At 52.3% G+C, this 26795-nt stretch overlaps 1 protein-coding gene across 2 annotated transcripts; it reads left to right on the top strand.

Annotated features, from left to right (window-relative positions):
- The first annotated feature begins 212 nt into the window (after positions 1-212).
- KCTD10 (potassium channel tetramerization domain containing 10) lies at positions 213-24914 on the top strand. Of its 2 annotated transcripts, none has more exons than XM_060249898.1 (7): positions 213-319; positions 7069-7282; positions 17525-17694; positions 19200-19286; positions 19566-19618; positions 20918-21113; positions 24423-24914. In XM_060249898.1, exons 1-7 carry the CDS (start codon positions 317-319, stop codon positions 24639-24641), a joined length of 942 nt encoding a protein of 313 aa, XP_060105881.1. In that variant the 5' UTR covers positions 213-316; the 3' UTR covers positions 24642-24914. The 2 variants fall into 2 exon arrangements, with proteins under 2 accessions (XP_060105881.1, XP_060105880.1); XM_060249897.1 differs by having other exon boundaries at positions 253-319; positions 19197-19286.
- The last annotated feature ends 1881 nt before the right edge of the window (positions 24915-26795 follow it).

Below are 26795 nucleotides of genomic sequence, written 5' to 3'. Positions count from 1 at the left end.
CGCGTCCCTCCTGTCGGAAGCGGGATGTCGCGTGCTGCCTTTAAAACCTCCGGCCGGTCCCCCCCCCCTCAGGCCGGCGGGGCGTCCTTCGCTCACAGCACTCCGGCCGGAAACTCTGGGTGGGAAACTCGGGTTCCGCTGCTCTTTCGTTCCGCCCGGAAAGGCAAGAGGGGCGGCGCTTGGGGGGGGGGAGGAGAGGAAGCCTTGGTCCCCGCCCCCTCCCTCGGACGTCATCGCCGCTTCCTCCCGGCCCCCCCTCCCTGGCGCTTCCTCGTCGGGACCTGGGCTGAGGGGGGAGGCCTCGCGCGGGCTTTTCATGGTGAGCACCGGGCCGGGGGGGGGGGGGGGGGGAGAGAAGTCTGCGGGGTTAAACTGAGGGGAGGGGTCCCTCAAGAAAGCAAGCCCCCTCCCCCAGGGCCTGCTTTGGGGGGGGGGGCGCGTGAACCCCGCAGCCAGGGCCCGCCCTAGACTGTCTGGCACCCTGGGCAAGGCTGACTTCTAGGGTTGCCAATCCCCAGGTGGGGGCAGGGGATCCCCCGCTTCAGGGTCCTCAGAAAGCGGGGTGGGGGAGGGAAATGTCTGCAGGGCACTACGGAGGCCGATTCCCATAGGGCAGGGGTGGCCAAGGGTACCTCTCCAGATGTTTTTTTGCCTACAACTCCCATCAGCCATTGGCCATGCTGGCTGGGGCTGATGGTAGTTGTAGGCAAAAAAAAAAAACCATTTGGAGAGCTACCGTTGGCCATCCCTGCCATTGGGTGTAGTGGAGAATCGAACTGTGTGTATCCGGGGCTCTGAAAAGGCTGTTTTTGAGGTAGACGCACTAAATTTGCAGCATAGCATCTGCCGCCTCTCCTCAAAACACCCTACAAGTTTCAAAAAGCTTGGGCTGAGGGGTCCAATTCTATGAGCCCCCAAAGAAGGCGCCCCTATCCTTCGTTATTTCCAGTGGAAGAAAAGCATTTAAAAGGTGCACGGTCCCTTTATTCGATTTATATCCCACCCTTCCTACCGAGGTGGCTCAGGGCTGTAATGTAATGGCCAGAATTCTCTTTGGAGTTCAGTTATGCTTGTCACAACCTTGCTCCTGGCTCCACCCCCAAAGTCTCCTGGCTCCACCCCCAAAGTCCCCAGATATTTCTTGAAGTGGATTTGGCAACCCTACTGACTTCTGGCACCTCCCCTGCACTGATAACATCACCATGTCACATGGGGAGCACCTAGTTTGCAACAGCCGGCAGGGGCACCCCCAGCCTCTCTCCCTCTCTGACCTTCAGCCCCCCCCCCAAAAAAAAAAATTTCGGCCGTGCAGCCTCCCTTCTCAGCCTTGTGGAGGATGTCGCAACCTCCCTCTTAGCAAAGGCAGGCTCTGCTGCCCTCCTCGGCCCCACCTTTGGGGGTGTCTAGGGAGCCACTGGGAGGCCCTGAGAAGCATTGGGGCAACCTTCACCTGGATGCCAGCAGGGTTAGGCAGGAGGAAGGGCTGGCAAGCAGAGGGCAACTTGAGAAAGAAAAAGAGAATTCACCATGGAGACAAGCTGGGTTAATGGCTCCTCTCTCCCCCCCCCCTCCCCCTATTGGCGGCGGCTGCTGCTTTAGCTGTAAGTGGACCTATTTATGCAAGGCCTATTAGGGACATTTGCCTGGGGAAGGGATAAACTTTCCTCTGGCAAATGCACCCCAAAGACAGCCTGGTAACTGGAGTTGTTCCCTTCATTCTACTGCAGACAGATCCTGCCGGAATTCCATTATTCATGACTTTCCTCTTTCAGGGCTGCCTTGAAGGTCAGATCACCCCTTGAGGGAAGTCCTGGCATTGTTCTTCACTGCCTTTTGAGCTGGGCTTGTTGCCTTTTAAAGGAAGCTTTGACTGGGCTGGAAACGCATGCCTCCTGTTAGAAGTTAGAAAAGTCACAATGCATTAGGGATGCTCCTCATTCTTTACATCCGTGGTTCATTTGCTGTTAAAATACCGAACATTTGAAGTGTTCAGATGCTTCGCATCTTTTCAGTAATCCTTACAAGAGCCCTTTAAGGAGGGCTATTACTACGAGCCCCCATACTGAGACAGGGAAAGTTTGCCTAAGGCTCTTTCCTAAATTCTTGGCTGAGCTGGGATTTGAATTGGCAACTCCTATTCTTTTGCCTTGCTGCTGTGTTGGTTCACGTCAGTGGTTCTTGGGTCATAGCTGAAGGGTTCCTCCAACTTCTCCTGTTTGGTCCAGAAAATGAAGCTATTCTCAGAATTCTTAAACTGGGAAACAAAGTTGTAGGGTAGAGGTGAGCCTTGGTTGGAAAGATAGATACAACTCAGCATTCATGTACTGACCAGTTGTGCAGAAAATTGAACAGGACTGACTGGTACACCTCTTCACCCTGGCATAAATTACTACGGAATATTATATCTGAGGAGGGAGACTTCCAGTGCTGCTCTCCTGCTAGCTGAAATGCGTCGGTAGATTTGTTTCAGGAAGGTAAGAAGAGATCAGCGCCTGCTGGCAGACGATGTCCTTGAAAGGGCAGCTGCTGTGAGAGCCCTCTCAGCCCCACCCACCTCACAGGGTGTCTGCTGTGGGGGAGGAAGGTCAAGGAGAGTGTGAGCCACTCTGAGATTTGGAGTGGAGGGTGGGATATAAATCCCCTCCCCTCAAAAAAAAAGATGGAGCTGTTCCACCAGGCCTTTGGGTGAAGCAGCTGGCATCCACATTAAACCAAACTAAACTAAACTGGGCTGCCTTGAAAAGGCCCACTTGAAATACGGCATCATGAATTAGTAGGGTGATAGCGGGGGAGAAAAGAGAGCCAGCTTGGTGTAGTGGTTAAGTGTGCGGACTCTTATCTGGGAGAACCGGGTTTAAGAACATAAGAGAAGCCATGTTGGATCAGGCCAACGGCCCATCTAGTCCAACACTGTATCACACAGTGGCCAATAATGTTTATATATATATACGTACACACACACACTGCGGCTAATAGCCACTGATGGACCTCTGCTCCATATTTTTATCTAACCCCCTCATGAAGCTGGCTATGCCTGTAGCCGCCACCACCTCCTGTGGCAGTGAATTCCATGTGTTAATCACCCTTTGGGTGAAGAAGTACCTCCTTTTATCCGTTCTAACCCGACTGCTGAGCAATTTCATTGAATGCCCACGAGTTCTTATATTGTGAGAAAGTGTGGGTTTGATTCCCCACACCTCCACTTGCACCTGTTGGAATGGCCTTGGGTCAGCCATAGCTCTAGCAGAGGTTGTCCCTTGAAAGGGCAGCTGCTGTGAGAGCCCTCTCAGCCCCACCCACCTCACAGGGTGTCTGTTGTAGGGGAGGAAGGTAAAGGAGATTGTGAGCCTCTCTGAGATTCGGAGTGGCGGGCAGGATATAAATCCAATATCTTTTAGGAGTGGAGAATGTTCATGGGGAAAGGAGGCAGAGAGAGGCAAACAGAGCGCTTCTTCCATTGTTTCCAGCAGCATGGAAAATCTGACTCATGGAGTCTTTGCTTGAGATCTTTCTTGGGTCAAAACTTTGTTGGTGGGGGGAGGGGTCTGGAATTCCCAGGCCAGACCAAATGCAAAACCAACAGTCCACAAGCGATAGAGAAAGGCAGCCTTGTTGGCTCAGGAAAGGGGCAAGAGGCGAACGTGCTTCTCTAACTGGAGCACAGCTGAGCAGACCACTGGCTTGCATGCTTCTGTGGGTGGGTGGGGGAAACCCAGAGACTGAAATGTCTCATCCCGACATTTGCAGTTCTCTGGGTTGTAAAAATCCTCCTTCCAAGAGGCTTCCCTTCTCTGCAGGCAGGGAGCAGAGTTGCTCTCTGGGCTTTGAAAAATATTTCAAGGGGGAGAGCTGACGCTGACAGCGGACAAGGTTGGCAGGGCTTGTGCTCCTGACGCAGTGGTATAAAGCCGGGAAATGTTTCCCAAGTGTGGCGTGTTGCGAGCCCCTGGGGAAGGAAAGCACAGTGACTCAGGAGGGACCCCAGAATAGGTTTGCGATAGGCTTCTGCTAGGCACTGTGGTTTCTTTGAAAAATGTGGCTACTAGGAGCCAAATATCTGATGGGTACATATTTGGAAGTTGTTTCCCAAGGCCCCTGGAGCTTGCAGTGTACGGCTGCAAGGTGGTTCTTCACTCCAAAGGCGTGAGGTCCGTTCTCTCCCAACCCACCTTTGGATTTTAATTTATTTTTTTTTAACCAGGAGAAGGGTTGGGAGAGGAGTCCTAACCCAAAGCCCTTGGGCTGCTTCTAGCCCCGGGGTGGGGAACAGTGGCTCTCCAGATGTTTTTGGCCTACAACTCCCATCAGCCCCAGCCAGCATGGCCACTGTTCCCCACCCCTGTTCTAGCCTAAGCTTCCTGTTCCCAGTTCTTCCACTAGCTTCCCTCTATGTTGGGGTGAGAGGCTGGAGGGTGCACCTTGAAACACGGCCCCCATGTCAGAGACCTTGTTTTCAGAAGTCGGTCTCGGTTCTGGCCTCTACCACTGCTGAAAAGGTGGGAGCTGGGGTAGGAATGAGTTTCCCCCCATCTAAGGGAGCCCTCCCCACGAGTCAGAGGGAGGGGGATTATAGCACCAATTCCTCCTTCACTGGCCGGTTTTCCATCTGTATGGAAGAGTGGGCCTTCATGTGATTCCCCCACCTCCATTCTGAAGTGGTACAGCCTGGTCACAGGTCAGCCACCTCTCTGTTGCTTGTGAGAACCGGGCCTTAAAGACTGGACCTCGAGGAGGTGTTTCTGCAAGGAGACCCTTGCTCTATCGCTTCAGAGGGTAGCCGCCTTGGTCTGCAGCGGAACAGCCGGAGGCCTGCATATCTTCGGGCCCGCCTCCCCCCATATGAGCCCCCCCTGGGTTCTGAGGTCAGCTGCACAACATCTTCTTGTGATCCCTAAGCGTAAGGGTGCCCAACTGGCTTCAGCAAGGGCCAGGGCCTTTTCGGTCTGGGCCCCTGCCTGGTGAAATGAGCTCCCGTTGGAGACCTGAGCCCTGCAGGACTTATCTAAGTTTTGCAGGGTCTGTAAGACGGAGATTTTCCGCCAGGCTTTTAACTGATCCGACGGGTGTCCCCTGAAGTCATCACTCCCCCCAGCACCTTATGCTTATGTTATGCTGAACATTACCAGCCTATATGTGGGCTGTGACTTGTTGCCGATGATGTGGATCATGGCTTTTGTTAATTCTATAATGATGAGATTGTCTAGTTTGGATGTAGTTTGTTTGATGTTTTGTAAGGTTTCTTAATGTTGCAAGCTGCCCAGAGCCGGCTTGTGGCATAGGGCGGGGTATAAATCTAAAAATTAAATTAAATTAAAACAGCTGGATTCTAGTCCAGCAGCCACCTCAGAGATGAACATTATTGGGGGGGGGGGGTCAGCTTTTGAGAGTCAAAGCTCCCTTGGTAGAGACCTGATGTCTTGGTCCTCTGATGCAGAGCTTTTTGGTCTCCTGATGGCACCTGGGTGTTTTGGCCGCTGTGTGACACAGAGTGTTAGGATGGGCCATTGGCCTGATCCAACATGGCTTCTCTTATGTTCTTCTGGCTGGGGCAGTGATGCTCTGTCTTCTTGATGCTTGGGGGGGGGGTGACAGTGGGAGGACTTCTAGTGTCCTGGCCCCATTGATGGACCTCCGGATGGCACCTGGTTTTTTTTGGCCGCTGTGAGACACAGAGTGTTAGGATGGGCCATTGGCCTGATCCAACAGGGCTTCTCTTATGTTCTTCTCTTATGGAGACATTCTGCTGCCCTTCGAGTTTGCATGCTCACATACTGAGGGCGCCAAGGCCCCTGGAGACTCAACGTCCATGTTTTCTTTGCCCGTACCCTCTGTGGCAGCAGGGGCAGCTGAAACAGCAGCCCATGGTGATGGATCCAGGTGGGCAGCCGTGTGGGTCTGAAGCAGTAGAACAAAGCAGGAGTCAAGTTGTACCTGTAAGACCAACCAAGTTTTATTCAGAATGGAAGCTTTTGTGTGCTGGAAGAACACTTCATCAGGCATTCCATACTATTGTCTGATGAAGTGTGCTTCTCGCACACAAAAGCTTCCATTCTGAATAAAACTTGGTTGGTTTTAAAGGTGATACTTGACTCCTGCTTTGTTCAGCCACTCATGGCGGGTCCTATAGCAGGGCCAAGTGTCGGGTGCCTAGAACCAAAGGAGACAGAAAGTGCATGGAGTGGCAGGCTGCACTGAGAATGCCCCAGCTGCGCATGCATGTGCCTCCGCTGCCTTGTCTGTAAACCCTCCAAAGGGGAATGGGTTTGCTTGGTGTGTCGGCTTAGCCTCCCCGCCCAGCCAAAGGGACCCTCACTCAAGCTCCCTCTCCTGGAGAGCCAGTTTGGTGTGTGGACTCTTATCTGGGAGAACCGGGTTTGATTCCCCACTCCTCCACTTGCACCTACTAGCATGGCCTTGGGTCAGCCAGAGCTCTGGCAGGAGTTGTCCTTGAAAGGGCAGCTTCTGTCAGAGCTCTCTCAGCCCCACCAACCTTACAGGGTGTCTGTTGTGGGGGACGAAGGGAAAGGAGATTGTGAGCTGCTCTGAGTCTCTGAGAGCCAGTTTGGTGTAGTGGTGAAGTGGGCGGACTCTTACCTGGGAGAACCGGGTTTGATTCCCCACTCCTCCACTTGCAACTCCTATAATGGCCTTGGGTCAGCCATAGCTCTGGCAGAGGTTGTCCTAGAAAGGGCAGCTTCTGGGAGAACTCTCTCAGCCCCACCCACCTCACAGGGTTTGATTCCCCACTCCTCCACTTGCAGCTGCTGGAATGGCCTTAGGTCAGCTGTAGCTCTCTCACAGAGGTTGTCATTGAAAGGGCAGTTGCTGTGAGAGCCCTATCAGCCCCACCCACCTCACAGGGTGTCTGTTGTGGGGGAGGAAGGTAGAGGAGATTGTGAGCCGCTCTGAGACTCTTCGGAGTGGAGGGCGGGATATAAATCCTATATCTTCATCTACCTCACAGGGTGTCTGTTGTGGGGAAGGAAGGTAAAGGAGATTGTGAGCCGCTCTGAGACTCTTCGGAGTGGAGGGCGGGATATAAATCCAATATCTTCTTCTCCTTTGCAGGAAGAGATGTCTGGAGAAACCGTGGTGAGCACAGCAGTGCCGGCAGCCGCCACTCGCACCACCTCCTTCAAAGGGGCCAGCCCGAGCTCCAAGTATGTGAAGCTGAACATCGGCGGGGCCCTTTACTACACCACCATGCAGACGCTGACCAAGCAGGACACGATGCTGAAGGCCATGTTCAGCGGGCGGATGGAGGTTCTCACGGACAGCGAAGGTAAACGCCCTCCCCACCCCCCTTGGAAGGGGCTGTGTGGCTAATAGAGAGACTGTAGCTCAGTGGCAGAGCCTCTGCTTGGCATGCGGAAGGTCCCAGGTTCAATCCCCGGCATCTCCAGTTCAAAAGGACCAGGTAGCAGGTGATGGGAAAGACCTCAGCCTGAGACTCTGGAGAGCCATGAAGTGGGGCTGTAGCTCAGTGGCAGAGCCTCTGCTTGGCATGCGGAAGATCCTTGGTTCAGTCCCTGGGGTCTCCAGTTAAAGAGACTCAGGAAGCAGGTGACGGGAAAGGCCTTTCTCTGCCTGAGGCCCTGGAGAGCCCTGCCAGTCTGCGTAGACAATACCGCTCTTGATGGACCGACGGTCTGATTCAGTAGAAGGCAGCTGCATGCGTGATGGTCCTTGAAGCCTCTCCACCAGGACCGTTGCTTGGAGGAAGAGCCCCACCAAAGGCTCAGGGTTTCCCGGTCACTGCAGGGTTGCTGCAAGAGAAGCTGTCATGCAAAGTGGATTTGTTGCAGGTGACTTCTGAGAGAGTTGTTTGGGGGGTGGGGAAGCCATAGAGACGTGGAGTCTTCTGTCCCACCCCCTAAACGGCTTTTCCAGAAGAACCAAGAAGGGAGATGAGTGGACCAAAGACATCCATGGGAATGATGGGAATGGCTGGAGCTGTGCAGCAATGTCTGCAGGCCGGTTCAAGCCCGAGGAAGTGCCCGGGAGCTGGGATGGGCTTCTGGCTTGGCACTCAGAAGGTTTGTCTCTATTTCACAGGTAGCAGAGGTATGAAGTTGGTTCCAAGGACCTCGAAGAGCTACTGCCAGGCAGGATAGGCAGGAAATAAGCTGTGTCCAACATGTACATAGTTGGTTTATACCTACGATATGTGTATGCGGTTGGTGAACATCGTCCTCTCACAGAGAAGCAAATGCTGTGTCATCAGGGCATCCTCTTTGACTGCCTTTCCAGGCTGGGATGGGAAGGCACCGTTTTGCTGTGGTTCCAGCCCTACCTGAAGGGTCAGTTTCAGGAGGTGATGTCGAAGGAGTGCTGCCCGGAAGGTTCCACCTCATCCCTCAGGCTCTTGAGCATTGACATGAAACTGCTGGGCGAGGGCGTCTGCGATTTGGGCTGGGTTCTCATCAATATAAGAGCCCCATGGCGCAGAGTGGTAAAGCTGCAGTATTGCAGTCGGAGCCCTCTGCTCATGACCTGAGTTCGATCCCCAGCGGAAGCTGTGTTTTCAGGTCGCTGGCTCCAGGTTGACTCAGCCTTCCATGGTCGGTAAAATGAGTACCCAACTTGCTGAGGGGAAAGCGTAGATGACTGGGGAAGGCAATGGCAAACCACCCCGTAAAAAGGTCTGCTGTGAAAACGTAAAAGCAACGTCACCCCAGAGTCAGAAACAGCTGGTGCTTGCGCAGGGGACCTTTCCTTTCCTCACCAATACGCAGTTCGCACTCAGCTCTCCAAAGTGCCAGTGGGGAGCGAAAAGTCTGTCTCGGAATTGAAGGCATCCCCTGTTCTGGGTGGGGCTGGGTTCCCCACGAAGGAGCAGAGCCCTCGTCTGGAGGCGTCCTTGGGCCCTCTCCTCTTGCTGGAGAAGCAGGTAGCCACCGCGGCCAAGAGGGCCTTTGACCAGCATTTTACTGGCTCCTGGGCAGAAAAGATCTGGCCACTGTGATGGGGCATGCCCTGCTTGCATCCCGATTAGATTGCTGCAAGGTACTCTGGGTGGGGCTGCCCTTGAGAAGGGTCTTCAGTGGGTGCAAAATGCTGCAGCCAGATCTTGACTGGAGTGGGTCACAGGGACCATCTTGCTCCCCTCTTGGTCATAGAATCCTAGAGTTGGAAGGGACATCCAGGGTCATCTAGTCCAACCCCCTGCACAAGGCAGGAAGCTCACAAACACCTCCCCCTAAATTCACAAGATCTGCATTGCTGTCAGATGGCCATCAAGCCTCTGTTGAAAAACCTTCGAGGAAGGAGAGCCCACCACCTCCCGAGGAGGAAGCCTGTTCCACTGAGTAACCGCTCTAATGGTCAGGAATCCTAGAGTTGGAAGGGACCTCCAGGGGCATCTAGTCCAACCCCCTGCACAATGCAGGAAACTCACAAACACCTCCCCCTAAATTCACAAGATCTGCATTGCTGTCAGATGGCCATCTAGCCTCTGCTTAAAAACCTTTGAGGAAGGAGGTTTTTACAAATTTGTCCATCTAAATCAGCTCCCAGTCTGTTTCCAGGCACAATAATCTGGGTGTTGGCCTTTAAAGCTCTTTAGGGGTTGGGACCGATGTTCCCTTTAAGCTGCAGAGTCTCGTGAGCAAAAAAAAAAAAAATCAACTTTGTGAGCTACTGGCATTGAAGTGGTGAGCTGCTACATCAATTCTCATGCTCTGGGGCTATTTTTCCTGATCTAAGACAAAAAGGTGTGAGCTGGAGGTGTTTGCCTGCTCCAGAACCACCAATTTTGGAAGGGGTGTTGAAAGACATGAATCAGATTGAGGTGACAAGAGAGGAGGTCCTACAACTGATTGGTGAATTAAAAACTAATAAGTCACCAGGTCCGGATGGCATGCATTCAAGAGTTCTGAAAGAACTCAGAGTTGAACTTGTGGATCTCTTGACAAAAATATGTACTCTTTCATTGAAATCTGCCTCCGTTCCTGAGGACTGGAAGGTAGCAAATGTCACCCCCATCTTTAAAAAGGATTGCAGAGGAGATCCGGGAAATTATAGGCCAGTAAGTCTGACTTCAATACCGGGAAAGTTGGTAGAAACCATTATCAAGGACAGAATGAGTAGGCACATTGATGAACACGGGTTATTGAGGAAGACTTAGCATGGGTTCTGTAAGGGAAGATCTTGCCTCACTAACCTATTACAGTTCTTTGAAGGGGTGAACAAGTATGTGGACAAAGGGGACCCAATAGATATTGTTTACCTTGACTTCCAGAAAGCTTTTGATAAAGTTCCTCATCAAAGGCTCCTTAGTAAGCTCGAGAATCATGGGCTAAAAGGACAGGTCCTCTTGTGGATCAAAAACTGGCTGAGTAATAGGAAGCAGAGAGTGAGTATAAATGGGCAGTCTTTGCAGTGGAGGGCGGTAAGCAGGAGGTGGTGGCGGCCACAAGCATAGCCAGCTTTAAGAGGGGATTGGATAAAAATATGGAGCAGAGGCCCATCAGTGGCTATTAGCCACAGTGTGTGTGTGTGTGTGTATGTGTATGTATGTGTATATATATATATATATATATATATATATATATATATATATATATATTGGCCACTGTGTGACACAGAGTGTTGGACTGGATGGGCCATTGGCCTGATCCAACATGGCTTCTCTTATGTTCTGCAGGCTAAAAATCTCTGAGCTAACTCGCACTAATTCAGCTTAGAGGGAACACTGGTTGGGAGCAGCATTTCTGAAGGACTGCCCACTCCTTCCCAAGCACTACGGGCATCTATGGAAGCCCTGCTTCAGCTTCCCCCCCCCCCCCGCCTCCCCCCGATGAGGCAGGTGGCAAGCTGAGCAAGGAAACATAAACTATGGAGCCCTCTCCTTCCTTGGAGATTTGTCTGTCTCTTGCCCCTCTCTGCCACCAGCAGGTGAAGACTTTCCTGTTTCATCTGGCACCCCCTCCGTGACTTCGCCTTCCGGTGTGCTCTGTGCTTTTTATATTTGTATTTTTGTTCCGCTCCTGCATCGTTCTTATGATACGTTTTGGTAATGGTTGTTATAACTGTGAGTCTTCTAGCAGAGAGGGCTGGATGGCCCATCATTGTAATTAAGGTCTGTAATAAACGAACGTGCCCTCAGCTCGCATTTGGCACTTGAGAAAGGGGATGGCACACGCGCTTGCTTCTCTGCCATGGAATCGGTAGCTGGCTAAGCACCTGGTCCGCTTTGCAGTGCACCTTTGCCACTTCAGCGCAACTGGATGCAGCAACCCAGTTTTGCCAGTGCAGAGGAACTGGTTCCTGCTGCGGCTTTCCTGGTGCTTACAGCCCCTCTAGTTTGCGTCGTCCTTGTTCTTGCTTGAGGTTGTTTCTCTGAGCTGGACTCCAGGAACCGTCTCTCGGAGCTTCATTTCCTTGTCTCAGAAACATGGCCCTCTTCGGAGGGCTCTGCCAAACTCTGCCTTTGTTCTTGGAGTAGAGATTAAAACTCTGCTGTCAACACTTGGGACTCTTTAGCTTGGAGAAACGTCGACTGCGGGGTGACATGATAGAGGTTTACAAGATAATGCATGGGATGGAGAAAGTAGAGAAAGAGGTACTTTTCTTCCTTTCTCACAATACAAGAACTTGTGGGCATTCGATGAAATTGCTGAGCAGACAGGTTAAAACGGATAAAAGGAAGTCCTTCTTCACCCAAAGGGTGATTAACATGTGGAATTCACTGCCACAGGAGGTGACAAGCATACCCAGCTTCAAGAGGGGATTAGATAAAAATATGGAGCAGAGGTCCATCAGTGGCTATTAGCCACAGTGTGTGTGTGTGTGTGTATATAAAAAATTTTTGGCCACTGTGTGACGCAGAGTGTTGGACTGGAGGGGCCACTGGCCTGATCCAACATGGCTTCTCTTATGTTCTTATGTGACACAGAGTGTTGGACTGGATGGGCCATTGGCCTGATCCAACAGGACTTCTCTTATGTTATGTGACACAGAGTGTTGGACTGGAGGGGCCACTGGCCTGATCCAACAGGGCTTCTCTTATGTTCTTATGTGACATAGAGTGTTGGACTGGAGGGGCCACTGGCCTGATCCAACAGGGCTTCTCTTATGTTCTTATGTGACACAGAGTGTTGGACTGGAGGGGCCACTGGCCTGATCCAACAGGGCTTCTCTTATGTTCTTATGTGCCACAGAGTGTTGGACTAGATGGGCCATTGGCCTGATCCAACGTGGCTTCTCTTATGTTCTTATGTGACACAAAGTGTTGGACTGGATGGGCCATTGGCCTGATCCAACATGGCTTCTCTTATGTTCTTAAATACCCCAATAAGGTGCAGTAATGTGGAGGGCCAAGGAAGTAACTCCATGGGGGAGCATCTGCGTGGCACGCAGGAAGTCCCGAGTTCAGGATCCCTGGCTAAAAGAGACCTTGGACACTGGTTGCCAGGAGATGGTAGCCTGACTCCATCTAAGGCAGCCTCATGGATCAGAGGCGCATGGCCGTTTCTTACACACCCAAGGAAATGCTGATGGGGGTCAGGAAGCTGTTTTTCTGCAGGCTAGTTTGGCCACGGATCCTGGAGCGGGTTTTTCTTTCCTTTGCTTTCCTTTTGCCATATTCTTGGCGTGGACCAGGGGTCACTGGCGGGGGGGGGGGGGGGAAAGGTATTTGTGAATTTCCTGTGCTGTGCAGGGGGTTGGACTAGACAACCCAGGAGATCCCTTCCAACTCTAGGATTCTGTGATTGAGTGTTGGGAGCACCAAGGGAGGTGGACATCAGGGCCCATGGCAAAGAGCAGGGTCCAAGCTGGCAAGGGTCCCAATTCAGAAGCGGCAGGCAAGACATAAGAGTCCAGGAGAGGCAGGAGGTAAACAAAGAAAGGACTTCCATTCCTTAGCCAGGCAGATCCGCTGCAGAGAAAAGTCGCCCAGACTTAATAGCATAGGCAGGACTTTATAGGGCCTAGTAGACAGGGATTGGTCCTTAGGAGTCTGCTGACTGAAAACTCGGTCAGGTGGCCAGGCTGCTACCACACTCTAGGCCAGGGGTGGCCAACGGTAGCTCTCTAGATGTTTTTTTTTGCTTACAACTCCCATCAGCCCCAGCCAGCATGGCCAATGGCTGGGGCTGATGGGAGTTGTAGGCAAAAAAAACACCTGGAGAGCTACCGTTGGCCACCCCTGCTCTAAGTGGTGCCCTTTAAACGTTGTGCTTGACCTGTAAGGCTTATGTGAGTGACCTAGAAGGGTGTTGTTCGGAGTCCCAGAACAAACTGTGAGTCTAGAGCCAGCTTGGTGTAGTGGTTAAGTGAGCGGACTCTTATCTGGGAGAACCGGGTTTGATTCCCCCACTCCTCCACTTGCACCTGCTGGAATGGCTTTGGGTCTGCCATAGCCCTCACATTGTCCTTGAAAGGGCAGCTTCTGTGAGAGCCAGTCTGGTGCAGTGGTTAAGTGTGCAGACTCTTATCTGGGAGAACTGGGTTTTATTCCCCACTCCTCCACTTGCAGCTGCTGGAATGGCCTTGGGTCAGCCAGAGCTCTCTTCTCTGGGAGAACCAGGTTTGATTCCCCACTCCTCCACTTGCAGCTGCTGGAATGGCCTTGGGTCAGCCAGAGCTCTCTTCTCTGGGAGAACCGGGTTTGATTCCCCACTCCTCCACTTGCAGCTGCTGGAATGGCCTTGGGTCAGCCAGAGCTCTCTTCTCTGGGAGAACCAGGTTTGATTCCCCACTCCTCCACTTGCAGCTGCTGGAATGGCCTTGGGTCAGCCAGAGCTCTCTTCTCTGGGAGAACCGGGTTTGATTCCCCACTCCTCCACTTGCAGCTGCTGGAATGGCCTTGGGTCAGCCAGAGCTCTCTTCTCTGGGAGAACCAGGTTTGATTCCCCACTCCTCCACTTGCAGCTGCTGGAATGGCCTTGGGTCAGCCAGAGCTCTCTTCTCTGGGAGAACCGGGTTTGATTCCCCACTCCTCCACTTGCAGCTGCTGGAATGGCCTTGGGTCAGCCAGAGCTCTCTTATCTGGGAAAACCGGGTTTGATTCCCCACTCCTCCACTTACAGCTGCTGGAATGGCCTTGGGTCAGCCAGAGCTCTCTTCTCTGGGAGAACCGGGTTTGATTCCCCACTCCTCCACTTGCAGCTGCTGGAATGGCCTTGGGTCAGCCAGAGCTCTCTTCTCTGGGAGAACCAGGTTTGATTCCCCACTCCTCCACTTGCAGCTGCTGGAATGGCCTTGGGTCAGCCAGAGCTCTCTTCTCTGGGAGAACCGGGTTTGATTCCCCACTCCTCCACTTGCAGCTGCTGGAATGGCCTTGGGTCAGCCAGAGCTCTCTTATCTGGGAAAACCGGGTTTGATTCCCCACTCCTCCACTTACAGCTGCTGGAAGGGCCTTGGGTCAGCCATAGCTCTGGCAGAGGTTGTCCTTGAAAGGGCAGCTTCTGTCAGAGCTCTCTCAGCCTCACCCACCTCACAGCATGTCTTTTGTGGGGGGAGAAGACATAGGAGATTGTAAGCCGCTCTAAGTCTCTGATTCAGAGGGAAGGGTGAGGTGTGAATCTACAATTCTTCTTCTTCTTTAAGTCTAATTCTGGGTAGAAGCTTTCGTGCCCATGCATGCTTCTTCAGTTTGGGATTTTTCCTTGGCCTTAGATGGGCCTGTGAACCTTCCAGCCAGTCTCCAAAGTAGAAGGAAGTAATCTGTATGCAAACAGTGTGGTAGGGCTGCAGAGGGCTTGTGCCACATCCCGCTCAGGCCCTGCTGTAACACACACCGCCTGGAGAGCAAGCCGCTGAGATGCCATGAACAGAGGGCCCCCTGTGCATTCTTTGGCCTTATTTGTAGAAAAAGAAAAAAAAAAAAGAGCTTTGCTCTTTCTCCCTCCCCCCCAAGTGCATTCTTGTATCTCAGCCCATAAAACCGGCCTTTGCTTAGTTTATGGAAACTCAGCGCCTCTCCCACTCCTGTGCAAGATGACCTCTCTGGAGCCACTCACTCATTCAGCCTGCTGGAGAGAAATCCCTGAAACAAGACGTTCGGCCTCTCTGTTTTCTCTTTGCCAGCTCACAGGAGCTTCCGCAAATGCCATTCAATAGTCAGCCCTCTCTTTTGCATTTCTTCTGAAATGCAATTTATTGGAGAAATAAAGTTCTGCAGTCTTGCTTGCCGGAGCCAGGGCATATGAACATATATGAACAGATGAAGCTGCCTTCTGCTGAATCAGACCCTCCTTGGTCCATCAAAGTCAGTGGCTCTCCAGGCTCTCATGCTGAGGTTTTCCACACATACTTGACTGGACCCTGTTTAGTTGAAGATGCCAGGGATTGAACCTGGGACCTTCTGCTTCCCAAGCAGATGCTTACCACTGAGCCACACAGCCCTTCCCCATGAAGCTGCCTTGTACTGAATCAGACTCTTGGTCCATCAAAGTCAGTCTTGTCTACTCAGACTGGCAGCGGCTCTCCAGGGTCTCAGCTGAGGTTTTTCACACCTACTTGCCTGGACCCTGTTTAGTTGGAGATGCCGAGGATTGAACCTGGGACCTTCTGCTTACCAAGCAGATGCTCTGCCACTGAGCCACCATCCCTCCCCTGAGCAGGACTCTGGTCAGATCAGCAGACAGACATGACAAATTGACGGGTCAGGAGCAAGGCCAGTTGTTTGCAAAAGTTCCAAGCCTGCCGACACCCACCTTCCAATTTGTGGCAGGTCAGCTGCTTCTTTTAAAAAGGAAGGGGAGGAGTCCCAGTGGCATTTTAAAGACTAACAACATTTGTTCCGGCATCAGCTTTCATGAGTCAGATCTCACTTCCTCTGATCCTCTGGAGTATAAATCCCTTACGCCGCTGGGCATACACAACAACATGGGGTGGGGGGGGGCAGAAAATCCCGTTCAAAACAAAATGCAGTCTACAGAGTCATCTGTTTACTCAGCGTTGGTGTGAAGGACTCCCAGCTAGTGTCAGAGAGGCAAAATGCAAAACTTGGGGCAGACAGAATGAGGTCAACAGATACAATAGGAAGTTACAAGGTTATAGCTAAAGTAATTAACATCTGAAAGCAGCGGGATTGGCAACATCCTGACATCTGGAGTGAATTAGGCATTCCAGGTCCCTGTTTATCCAATCCCCTCTTGAAGCTGGCTATGCTTGTAGCCGCCACCACCTCCTGTGGCAGTGAATTCCACATGTTAATCACCCTTTGGGTGAAGGAGGACTTCCTTCTATCCGTTTTAACCTGATTGCTCAGCAATTTCATTGAATGCCCATGAGTTCTTGTATTGTGAGAAAGGGAGAAAAGTATTTCTTTCTCTACTTTCTCCATCCCATGCAGTCCAGGGTGTCCATAAAACCCTCTTCCAGCAATGCATTTCAGATGAATCAGCTTTCAATTTGTTAATGAATTCTAATCCAGCAACAGCTTAGATGAGGCCAAGCCCCTCAGAGCTCAGGAGCTAAACAGGGCTGGCCTTGATTGAAACTTGGAAGGGAGACCACCAGGGGATCGATCCCAGGGTCAAACCCCCTCCTCTCATCCCTTACCTCGAAACCCCTGCAAGTGCCGTCAGTCAGACCAACAACAGTATGCCTGGAAGACTGTTCGGAAGAAAGTTCTCACCTCTTGTTTGTTTCATGCTTGCTCACCTGGAGCAGATTCCCACTTGGCCCAGGTAACCAGAGAAGTGTTTGCAAGTCTGTCCACGGTTGCCTTTCCCCAGCTTGGGTCTTGCAAAGGTTGTGGGTTTTAGAGTTTGTAGAATCTTTCAGGATCAAGTGCCGTGTTCTACTGGAGAAAGTTTTCCTTCCAGACGTTTCATTCTCAGCTGCGGAGAGGCCAGGGCTGCTGGAGAGCTGCTATTTCTAGGGGGGTATAGGGAGGGAGCTCAGCGGGGTCAATGTCACAGAATTCACCCCCCCACAGCCAACAACCATCTTCCTTATCTTCAAACCCCTTCCAACCCTCCCAGCAATTAACACAGAACAATGGTCACATTCAACAGCCAGTTTCCTTATCACTACCCTTCCAGGAAGCCCCACCAAACAATGGGCACTTCCACAAACCAATTGCCCTTTCATCACACCCCCTCCAGCCTAGAAATAGCAGCTCTCCAGCAGCCCTGGCCCCACTCAATGCACAGCAGCCAAGAAGGTCTGAGCGCCTGCTCCGGCTGCAACGCCACTGAGGATGTTCTCCGCAGCTGAGAACGAAACGTCTGGAAGGAAAACTTTCTCCAGTAGAACACGGCACTTGATCCTGAAAGATTCTACAAACCCTAATGATGTTACCAGCCGTGAAAACCTGAAATCTTTGATAATCGTTGTGGGTTTTCCTTGTCCTGCGTAGCCTCTTCTTCCCCACACCGCTTCATTCCCAGGCATCTCTGCAGGGGCTGGGGGTATTTCCTGGCCCCCAGCAACTCCTCCAAGGAACCTGAATGTGCCAGCCAATGAGCAGTGCTTACTTTGGGTGGCAACTCTGCCAGTTGGCATCCCTCTCCTTCTTCATCTCCTCCGAGCGAGTGAGCCCTTTCCGCTTCTCTCCGCCCCTTTCCAGGCTGGATTTTGATAGACCGCTGCGGGAAGCATTTTGGAACCATCCTGAACTACCTACGCGACGGCGCCGTGCCACTTCCAGAGAGCCGGCGGGAGATCGAAGAGCTGTTGGCAGAGGCCAAGTATTACCTAGTGCAGGGCCTGGTGGATGAGTGCCAGGCGGCCCTACAGGTAGGCACACACTCGGCCTCTCCCTGGGGCATCCGTGGGAACAGGCCGGGCCAGACCTGCTGGTTTGGAGCCTCCTCCGTCTCCTCCCCCCCCCCCCCGCCATCAGGATGAGTCAGAAGCCCTTGGGGCTTAGAAGACCCCACGTTTGCTGAGAGGGCCCTGAACCTCTGGCTGCTGATGTAGGGGGGGAGGGTCTGCGTTTGCGTGGACACCCTAGAGCAGGGGTGGCCAAACCGGCTCGGGAGCCACATGTTGGCTATTTCACAGATGTTATGTGGCTCTTGAAACCTTCACTGCCCATCTGCTGACTTGGAAAAGGCATTTCCCTCCCCCTGGCAGCTTGGAGAATGCATTTAATGTTAAAGTTGCTTTCTTTCCACCTCTCCCTCTGTCATCTCTTCCCCATGTATTTTTTTTCCTTCCTTCCGTCTCTCAAACATCTGGCATTCATGTCTTGTGGCTCTCAAACATCTGACGTTAATTCTGTGTGGCTCTTTCGTTAAGCAAGTTCGGCCAGCCCTACCCTAGAGAGGCTCCTGCTCCCCTCCAGAAGCACACCAACTTGCAGAAGAAGTGGCCGTTTGGTTGGTTGTCCAAAAGTAGCCGCGGATTCTGCCTTGACTCGGGTTACCGACCTCTGGGCAGATTTCCTGGCATTATAACTCCTCTCCGGACTACGGAGATCAGTTCCCCTGGAGAAAAAGGCTGCTTTTGTGGGTGGGGGGTGAATTCTGTGACACTGACCCTGCTGAGCTCCCTCTCTATACCCCCCACTCTCTCCAGGCCTCTCCCAGCTCTGAATGGGCAACCTGAGCCCACTTTCTTGCCCCTGACTGGTGCTCTCGTTTCAAAATACAAAGAAAACTGTGCAAATAACTAATAACCTCTCAACAGCAACATTTATTAGTATAAATCAATAACCTATAAATACAACATAGTATATAAATCAATAACAAGAGCCAGTTTGGTGTAGTGGTTAAGTGCAGGGACTCCTGTCTGGGAGAACAGGGTTTGATTCCCCGCTCCTCCACTTGCAGCTGCTGGAATGGCCTTGGGTCAGCCATAGCTCTGGCAGAGGTTGTCCTTGAAAGGGCAGCTGCTGTGAGAGCTCTTAGCCCCACCCACCTCACAGGGTGTCTGTTGTGGGGGGAGAAGATATAGGAGATCGTGAGCCGCTCTGAGTCTCAGAGAGAAGGGCAGGGTATAAATCTGCAGTTGTCGTTTTCTATAGGTTCAACATAATTTATGCACTATGTTGTATTTGTAGGTTATTGATTTATGCTAATAAGTGTTGTTCATGGTTTATTTCGGGGTGGCCAATGGTAGCCCTCCAGATGTTTTTGCCTACAACTCCCATCAGGCTGATGGGAGTTGTGGGCAAAAAAACATCTGGAGAGCTACCGTTGGCTACCCCCGGTTTGTTTACACAGATTTCTTTACGTTTTGTACTTTCTCCTCAATTCCGTGTTCTCCTTTTGTGTACGATGGCGCTCTCATTTCAGCAGAACAAAGACGTCTATGAGCCCTTCTGCAAAGTGCCCGTTATCACGTCCTCCAAAGAAGAGCAAAAATTGATTGCCACGTCAATCAAGGTAAGCAAGGCCTTACAGACTTCGTGGGGGGGGGGTGGCGGGAGGGGTGTCACTGGTTTTACTTAGCAGCTGCCCCTTCCCTTCTCCCCTCAGCCTTTCCCTTCCCCCTTCGTCAGGGCTTGTTCTCAATGTGCCATCCAAAGCTGGATAAGTGGCCTCCTTGTCACCCGCCAGCCCTGGGCCCTGTGGGCTGATCCAACACACAGCGGGCGGGGGAGGGGGGCTTTCCGTCAAGCTGGGTTGATGGCCCAAACACTGAACCAGCCTGTTTTCCTGCAGCCAGCAGTCAAGTTGCTGTACAACCGAAGCAACAACAAGTATTCCTACACCAGGTAAAAGCTTTCTTTGCTTGACACTGAACAGTTGATCCCTTTGCTCTGTGTGTGTGTGTGTGAGAGAGAGAGAGAGAGATCCCTGCCATCTGGCAGACCAATGTTCAAGATTTCATGCAGCCGTGGAGCTCACTGGGTGACCCTCAGGAAGTCGCTCAGTTATGCTAGTCTACCTCACAAGGTTGTTTTGCAGGGTCTGTGGGCGGGAAGCGGCCATGGATGCCTCCCTTAAGCCCCTTAGGGCAGCATACAAATGGTCCAGCGCTTGGTGAAGAGAAAGGGGTTTCACCTGGATGAAGACTCCAGGTGGAGGAAAGGGATGAAACGGCTGAGGGGGAGGTACTTGGAAACCTGCAGGCTTGTGGAGCTCCGTGCCCGGGCTTTAAAGGAGATGCTGCGCTCAAAAGTGGTTTCTCTGGCAGTGGAGTTGGTGAGGAATTCTTTGGGTGCTTAGCTGGGCAGGAGGTAACAGTGAGTGGCTCCCTTCTCTTGGGGATGGTTTCAGAGATTGGCTGGGTAGGAAGGAACAGTGAGTGGCTCCCTTCTCTTGGGGATGGATTCAGAGATTGGCTGGGCAGGAAGGAACAGTGAGTGGCTCCCTTCTCTTGGGGATGGATTCAGAGATTGGCTGGGCAGGAAGGAACAGTGAGTGGCTCCCTTCTCTTGGGGATGGATTCAGAGATTGACTGGGCAGGAAGGAACAGTGAGTGGCTCCCTTCTCTTGGGGATGGATTCAGAGATTGGCTGGGCAGGAAGGAACAGTGAGTGGCTCCCTTCTCTTGGGGATGGGTTCAGAGATTGACTGGGCAGGAAGGAACAGTGAGTGGCTCCCTTCTCTTGGGGATGGATTCAGAGATTGGCCTCATTGGTCTGCTGAAGAACAGTCAGATTTGAGCACCTGAGAGACCAACATTTTTGGGGCATGAGCTTTCAGGAGGCAATGCTATCTGATGAAGGGAGTTTGACTCTCAACAGCTGATGCCCCCCAAAATCTTGCGGGACTGTCAGATGCTCCTGGACTTGAATCTAGGAGCTCTCTTGAGAGACCTGGAGGAGAGGTGTGTGGGCTGTAGCGAGGTGAGATCAGGGAGTTGCAGCCTTCCAGTTGCTGGTGTGCCCTCAACTGACAAATGCTTGGCTTGGTGCTGCCCTCAGTGAAAGAAGGCCCTGGCACTTGTCTTTGGGGGTGGGGTCATGTCTGGAAATTTGGAGCAGAGCACACTTGCCTCCTTCTACCCTGTCGCAGTGCTGCTTGACGCCGGAGCGCATAACCGTTCCCTGCTGGCTTCCTTCCTTCAGCAATTCTGACGACAACATGCTGAAGAACATTGAGCTCTTTGACAAGCTGTCGCTGCGGTTCAACGGGCGTGTCCTCTTCATCAAGGACGTGATCGGGGATGAGATCTGCTGCTGGTCTTTCTACGGGCAAGGGCGCAAGATTGCCGAAGTCTGCTGCACGTCCATCGTGTACGCCACCGAGAAGAAACAGACCAAGGTGGGTTTTCCGGCTAGTTTCCCTGCTGCCTCCTGGCATCCACCTGCTCTGGGCGGCTGGTGCAAACCACAGCATCGCCTTGGACTGGCTGAGCACTGATGGACCCAAAGGCACTTGGAGAACCAGTCTGCAGGCGCAGGATTTCAGAAGCAGACCGTAGGCAGGTCCCTGCCCCAGAGAGTCTGGCTTGGGGAAGGGCAGGAGGGAACAGGCCAAGTTGTACAGGAGTTGGGAAAGAGGGAGAAAAAGGGGTGGAACAAAAGGCCTATCAGGACAGGAGAGCAGATGGCACCACCTAGGTGATCTCTTGCATTGAAACGTCACTGTAAGGCAGGGGTGCCGAACTAATTTGTTTTGAGGGCTGGATCTGACATAATGAGGCCATGTTGGGCTGGGCCAGGCCACGTGTGTACCTATTTGAGATTAGGTAGCAGAGATACAAACTTTATAAAGGTCACAGGCAAACACAATTAAAGATTTTTTTTAAAAAAAACTTAAAAACATGCTTAAAACGTTAGTACTCACTGGTCTTAAAAGTGCTTTCTTTGTATCTCTCCTGTCGGATTGAGGGAACTGGGCAAAGGAAGCTCTGGCTCTTTCCTACCTTCCCTAGGGGACCGGAGGGGGAGGAGCCTCAGTCAATAGAAGGAAGAGAGGCTTGGCTCAGTAGCTCTGTTGTGTGATTGAGAGAGCCTGGCAAAGCAAGCTCTCCCTCCCCGCCTTGGAGACTCAGCCAATGGAGAAAATAGAGGTTTTGCTCTCTAGCTCCTGTGTGATTGAGCAAGCCTGGCAAAGCAAGCTATGATGCAGAAGGAAGCAAGAGAGAGAGAGAGAGAAGGAAGCAGATGACAGCCAGTTGGTTGAGGGCTGATAGGAGCCCTCCGGGGGCCTGATTCAGTCCCCGGGCCACATGTTTGACACCCCTGCTGTAAGGAGTTGGAAGGGAGCATGGCCAGAGCTCCCATCAGAGAGCAGGAGACCTTCAAGGACCAAGGCACAGCCAGGGTGAGAACACAAGCTGAGAGGAAGGGCAGGGGGAGACTGTGGGGAACAAGAAGCGGCGGAAGAAACAGTTTGTGCTGGAGACAGTTGCTGGAGGCTAATTTTGGATCTGTGTGTGAACCCATGAAGTGGCCTCATGGTGCCTCATCCAGTCCTGCTCCAAAGCTCTCCCAGATGCCCAGACTTCGGCATGTCTCCAGGACAAGATAATTGCCTTGTTGGCGTGCGGCCACCAAAAACAGCATCTTGGGGATGGGCTTGGTGTACAGGCACTGCTGTGAAGAGGCCCTCTTAGCTGAGCGGAGAGGCCTTGGCTCAGTGGCAGAGCATTTGCCTTGCATGGGGGAAGTCCCAAGCTCCATCTCCAGCATCTCCCATGAAAGGACCAGGCAGGAGGAGATGTGAAAGACCTCTGCCTGAGACCCGGGAGAGCAGCTGCCGGTCTGACTCATGAGTATGTGGTTTAAGAGACTGTGACCGATTTCCCGCTAGCCTTATGCCGCTTTTACTCTCCTCTTCTCTGCGGGGCTTCTGTTGGATTTCACATTATCTGCCTTGGGGCTGCAACTTGCTCCGCCTCTTTCGCGCAGCAAACAAGATCCTCTAAAGTGCAGAAAAGGGCAACTAGAAGGATTAAAGGTTTGGAACACTTTCCCTATGATGAAAGGTTAAAACGCTTGGGGCTCTTTAGCTTGGAGAAACGTCGACTGCGGGGTAACATGATAGAGTTTGAGAAGATCCTGCATGGGATGGAGAAAGTAGAGAAAGAAGTCCTTTTCTCCCTTTCTCACAATACAAGAACTCATGAGCATTCGATGAAATTGCTGAGCAGTCAGGTTAAAACGGATAAAAGGAAGTACTTCTTCACCCAAGGGGTGATTAACACGTGGAATTCACTGCCACAGGAGGTGGTGGTGGCTACAAGCATAGCCAGCTTTAAGAGGGGATTGGATAAAAATATGGAGCAGAGGTCCATCAGTGGCTATTAACCACAATGTGTGTGTGTATACGCACACATATATATTGGCCACTGTGTGACACAGAGTGTTGGACTGGATGGGCCATTGGTCTGATCCAACATGGCTTCTCTGATGTTCTTATGTGACACAGAGTGTTGGACTGGATGGGCCATTGGCTTGATCCAACATGGCTTCTCTGATGTTCTTATGTGACACAGAGTGTTGGACTGGATGGGCCATTGGCCTGATCCAACATGGCTTCTCTTATGCTCTTATGTGACACAGAGTGTTGGACTGGATGGGCCATTGGCTTGATCCAACAGGGCTTCTCTTATGCTCTTATGTGACACAGAGTGTTGGACTGGATGAGCCATTGGCCTGATCCAACATGGCTTCTCTTATGCTCTTATGTGACACAGAGTGTTGGACTGGATGGGCCATTGGCTTGATCCAACATGGCTTCTCTGATGTTCTTATGTGACACAGAGTGTTGGACTGGATGGGCCATTGGCCTGATCCAACATGGCTTCTCTGATGTTCTTATGTGACACAGAGTGTTGGACTGGATGGGCCATTGGCTTGATCCAACATGGCTTCTCTTATGCTCTTATGGGACACAGAGTGTTGGACTGGATGGGCCATTGGCCTGATCCAACATGGCTTCTCTGATGCTCTTATGTGACACAGAGTGTTGGACTGGATGGGCCATTGGCTTGATCCAACATGGCTTCTCTGATGTTCTTATGTGACACAGAGTGTTGGACTGGATGGGCCATTGGCCTGATCCAACATGGCTTCTCTGATGTTCTTATGTGACACAGAGTGTTGGACTGGATGGGCCATTGGCCTGATCCAACATGGCTTCTCTTATGCTCTTATGTGACACAGAGTGTTGGACTGGATGGGCCATTGGCTTGATCCAACAGGGCTTCTCTTATGCTCTTATGTGACACAGAGTGTTGGACTGGATGGGCCATTGGCTTGATCCAACAGGGCTTCTCTTATGCTCTTATGTGACACAGAGTGTTGGACTGGATGGGCCATTGGCTTGATCCAACAGGGCTTCTCTTATGCTCTTATGTGACACAGAGTGTTGGACTGGATGGGCCACTGGCTTGATCCAACATGGCTTCTCTTATGTTCTTAAAAACCAGCTTGTTTGCCGAGTGAAAAAGGTGACGCTAGTTGCAGCCCCGGGGCAGAGAGTACGAAATCCAAAGGTAGCCCCGCGGAGAAGAGGAGCGTGAGAGCGGCGTGAGGCTAGTGGGAAATGGGTCAGCGATGGGGCTGAAGAGCGGAGAGCAGAGTGGGGAATGTCTTCTAAGTGCCGTTGCTTTGGGGCGTGCAGGTGGAGTTCCCAGAAGCCCGGATTTACGAGGAGACTTTGAACATCCTGCTTTACGAGGCCCAGGACGGGCGAGGGCCGGACAACGCGCTGCTGGAGGCCACCGGAGGGGCAGCTGGCCGCTCCCACCACCTGGAGGAGGACGAGGAACGGGAACGCATCGAGCGGGTCCGGAGGATTCACATCAAGCGCCCCGACGACCGGGCTCACCTCCACCAGTAGATGCGGCCCAGCTTGTCCCCCGTTTCAGAAATCTCCATCCGTCCAGCTTCCTAATTTATAATCCCGTGAGATCTATCAACTGTTACTTTTAAAAAATGAATTTAAGAGTATTGGAGGGTATTTGACAAAGTAGCTCTGTCGCTCAAGTCCGGGAGGTCTCCAGCCTCACTGCACTCCTGAGGATTCCGTCAACGCTGGGGAGGGGGGGTGCGGCTTGTTATCTCAGCTTTTCCAGCACTTTTAAAAACTCCAGCTTGCTTCACCTCAGAGAAAGAAGACTTCCTCCCTGTCCGGTGCTTAATGGCTGCTGCTGACCTGCCCCGAAATCCAGTGTTCGAGAAGAGGGCTGCTCTCTTCGTAGGCCTCTGCTCCCCTCTCTTCCAAAAAGGTTTCACGTAAGAAAGGAGCTGTGTCTTAAGGGTCAACCGCATTTACATTGGCAGCAGAATCTGGTTTCTTTGGTTAACGTGAGAGCCACGTTTCCCTTTTCTTGGTGTCCTATCCAGTGGGGTTTTTCTCCTTTGGGGTGCTGGATTTCTTCTGATAGAAGGGACGGGAGGCTGGGAGGTGTTGGGCTTTGTTCCAGCAGAAAAAGAAGTCTGTGGGCTTTAGCCCCAAGGGCTTGGCGAAGCCGTAGCCAACAGCTCGGCCCAACTCTCCGCTTTCCTCGCTTCTCTTTCTCCTCCTGTTTCCCATTTGGGGGGAGTTCCCATGTGACCCCCACCACGTTGCCTTACGCCTCCCCTCTCCGTCTCACTAGCTGCCCGCTGAATCTCCTGCCGTGAGCCTGCGTGTCTGTCTTTGCCCGTCTCAGGGATGGGGTTTCCTATCTGAGGCAGGCGTAAAATCATCCAGTTCTTCGCATGCAGTTGCAGTCAGACAAGCCCCGCTGACTTTGGCGGTGGTGGCAGTCCATGGGGTCTTGATGTAGATCCATATAGAAGTCGCCCTGGGCAAGAGACTCCCCCTTTCAGAAGTCTGGGATTGTGCTGATGCTCCCTAGCCAGTGCGGGGAGGGGGATTCCCATTCCCTCTCCTCCAGTGGAAGGAAGCCTTTGGGAGAGCCAGTTTGGCCTCTAAGCCCTCCCGATCCGTCCCCATGTGGGGTGCCTGCTGAGCCCTGTCCCCCCCCCCCCCCCTTTCCCGGCTCAGGAGAGCCAGTTTGGTGTAGTGGTTAAGTGTGCAGACTTTTACCTGGGAGAACTGGGTTTGTTTCCCTACTCCTCCACTTGCACCTGCTGGAATGGCTTTGGGTCAGCCCATATCTCTCGTAGGAGTTGTCCTTGAAAGGGGAGCCTCTGGGGAGAGCTCTCTCAGCCCCATCCACCTCACAGGGTGCCTCTTGTAGGGGGGAGAAGATATAGGAGATTGTGAGCCGCTCTGAGTCACTGATTCAGAGAGAAGGGCAGGGTATAAATCTGCAATTCTTCTTCACATAGGCTTTGCCGGCTCAGAGCCCTGCCCCAGACATAGCAGCAGTGAGAGAAGATACTGGGGACTGGGCAGAATGTGAAAACGTCTGGCACGGGGGGGGGGGGCATCGCTTAGGCTGCCTCTGGAAGCAGAGGAAGGCCTGTGGGTTGCTCAGGATGTCATTAGCAGGCAGCCCAAAGATTAAGGCGTGAGCCGACGGAGCAAAAGAAGTGTCACCTCCAAAGCGTTGGAGGAGCTGCGCACCAAAAAGACAACTTGCACCAACTTCCCTCCCCATCTTGGCCACCTGTCCTTCAGTTTGCACAGGCCCAGACTTGGGGGTGGGGAGATAACTTTCGTATTGCCCTTTTGTTGTATTCCTTGTCCTTAAACTGTTGAAGCCTCTGATGGGCAGGCAGAAGGACAAGAGTGTGTTGTGTGTGACCGGCTGTCCACTCTGCAATCACCTCCCTCAGAGGCTGGGGTGGGGTGGGAGTCTCAAAACGCCCCTGAATTTCACTGGCAATGTTTAACTGCTGCTGTAACCTTTACACCTGGCCTGGTTTCTGGCAACCCCTGCACGTTTCTCTGTGCAACCACCTCTCTCCTCATCCTCCTTTCTCAAAAGCCTGCTGTGTCTGTCTGAAACCAGGCATTTCCACAAGCTTTGTAGCCAGTTTGGTGTAGTGGTTAAGTGCGCAGACTCTTATCTGGGAGACCCAGGTTTGAGTCCCCACTCCT

The sequence above is a fragment of the Heteronotia binoei genome, chromosome 11 (assembly GCF_032191835.1).
Source record: "Heteronotia binoei isolate CCM8104 ecotype False Entrance Well chromosome 11, APGP_CSIRO_Hbin_v1, whole genome shotgun sequence".
NCBI classification, from domain to species: domain Eukaryota; kingdom Metazoa; phylum Chordata; class Lepidosauria; order Squamata; family Gekkonidae; genus Heteronotia; species Heteronotia binoei.
This window is presented reverse-complemented; position numbering and strand designations above follow the sequence as displayed.

Excerpts from the sequence above, each read along its gene's own strand:
- KCTD10 (XM_060249897.1), top strand. Across the intron at positions 17,695-19,196 it reads AGTGCCAGGCGGCCCTACAG|CAGAACAAAGACGTCTATGA; the intron begins GTAGGCACACAC and ends CTCTCATTTCAG. Across the intron at positions 19,619-20,917 it reads AACAAGTATTCCTACACCAG|CAATTCTGACGACAACATGC; the intron begins GTAAAAGCTTTC and ends TCCTTCCTTCAG.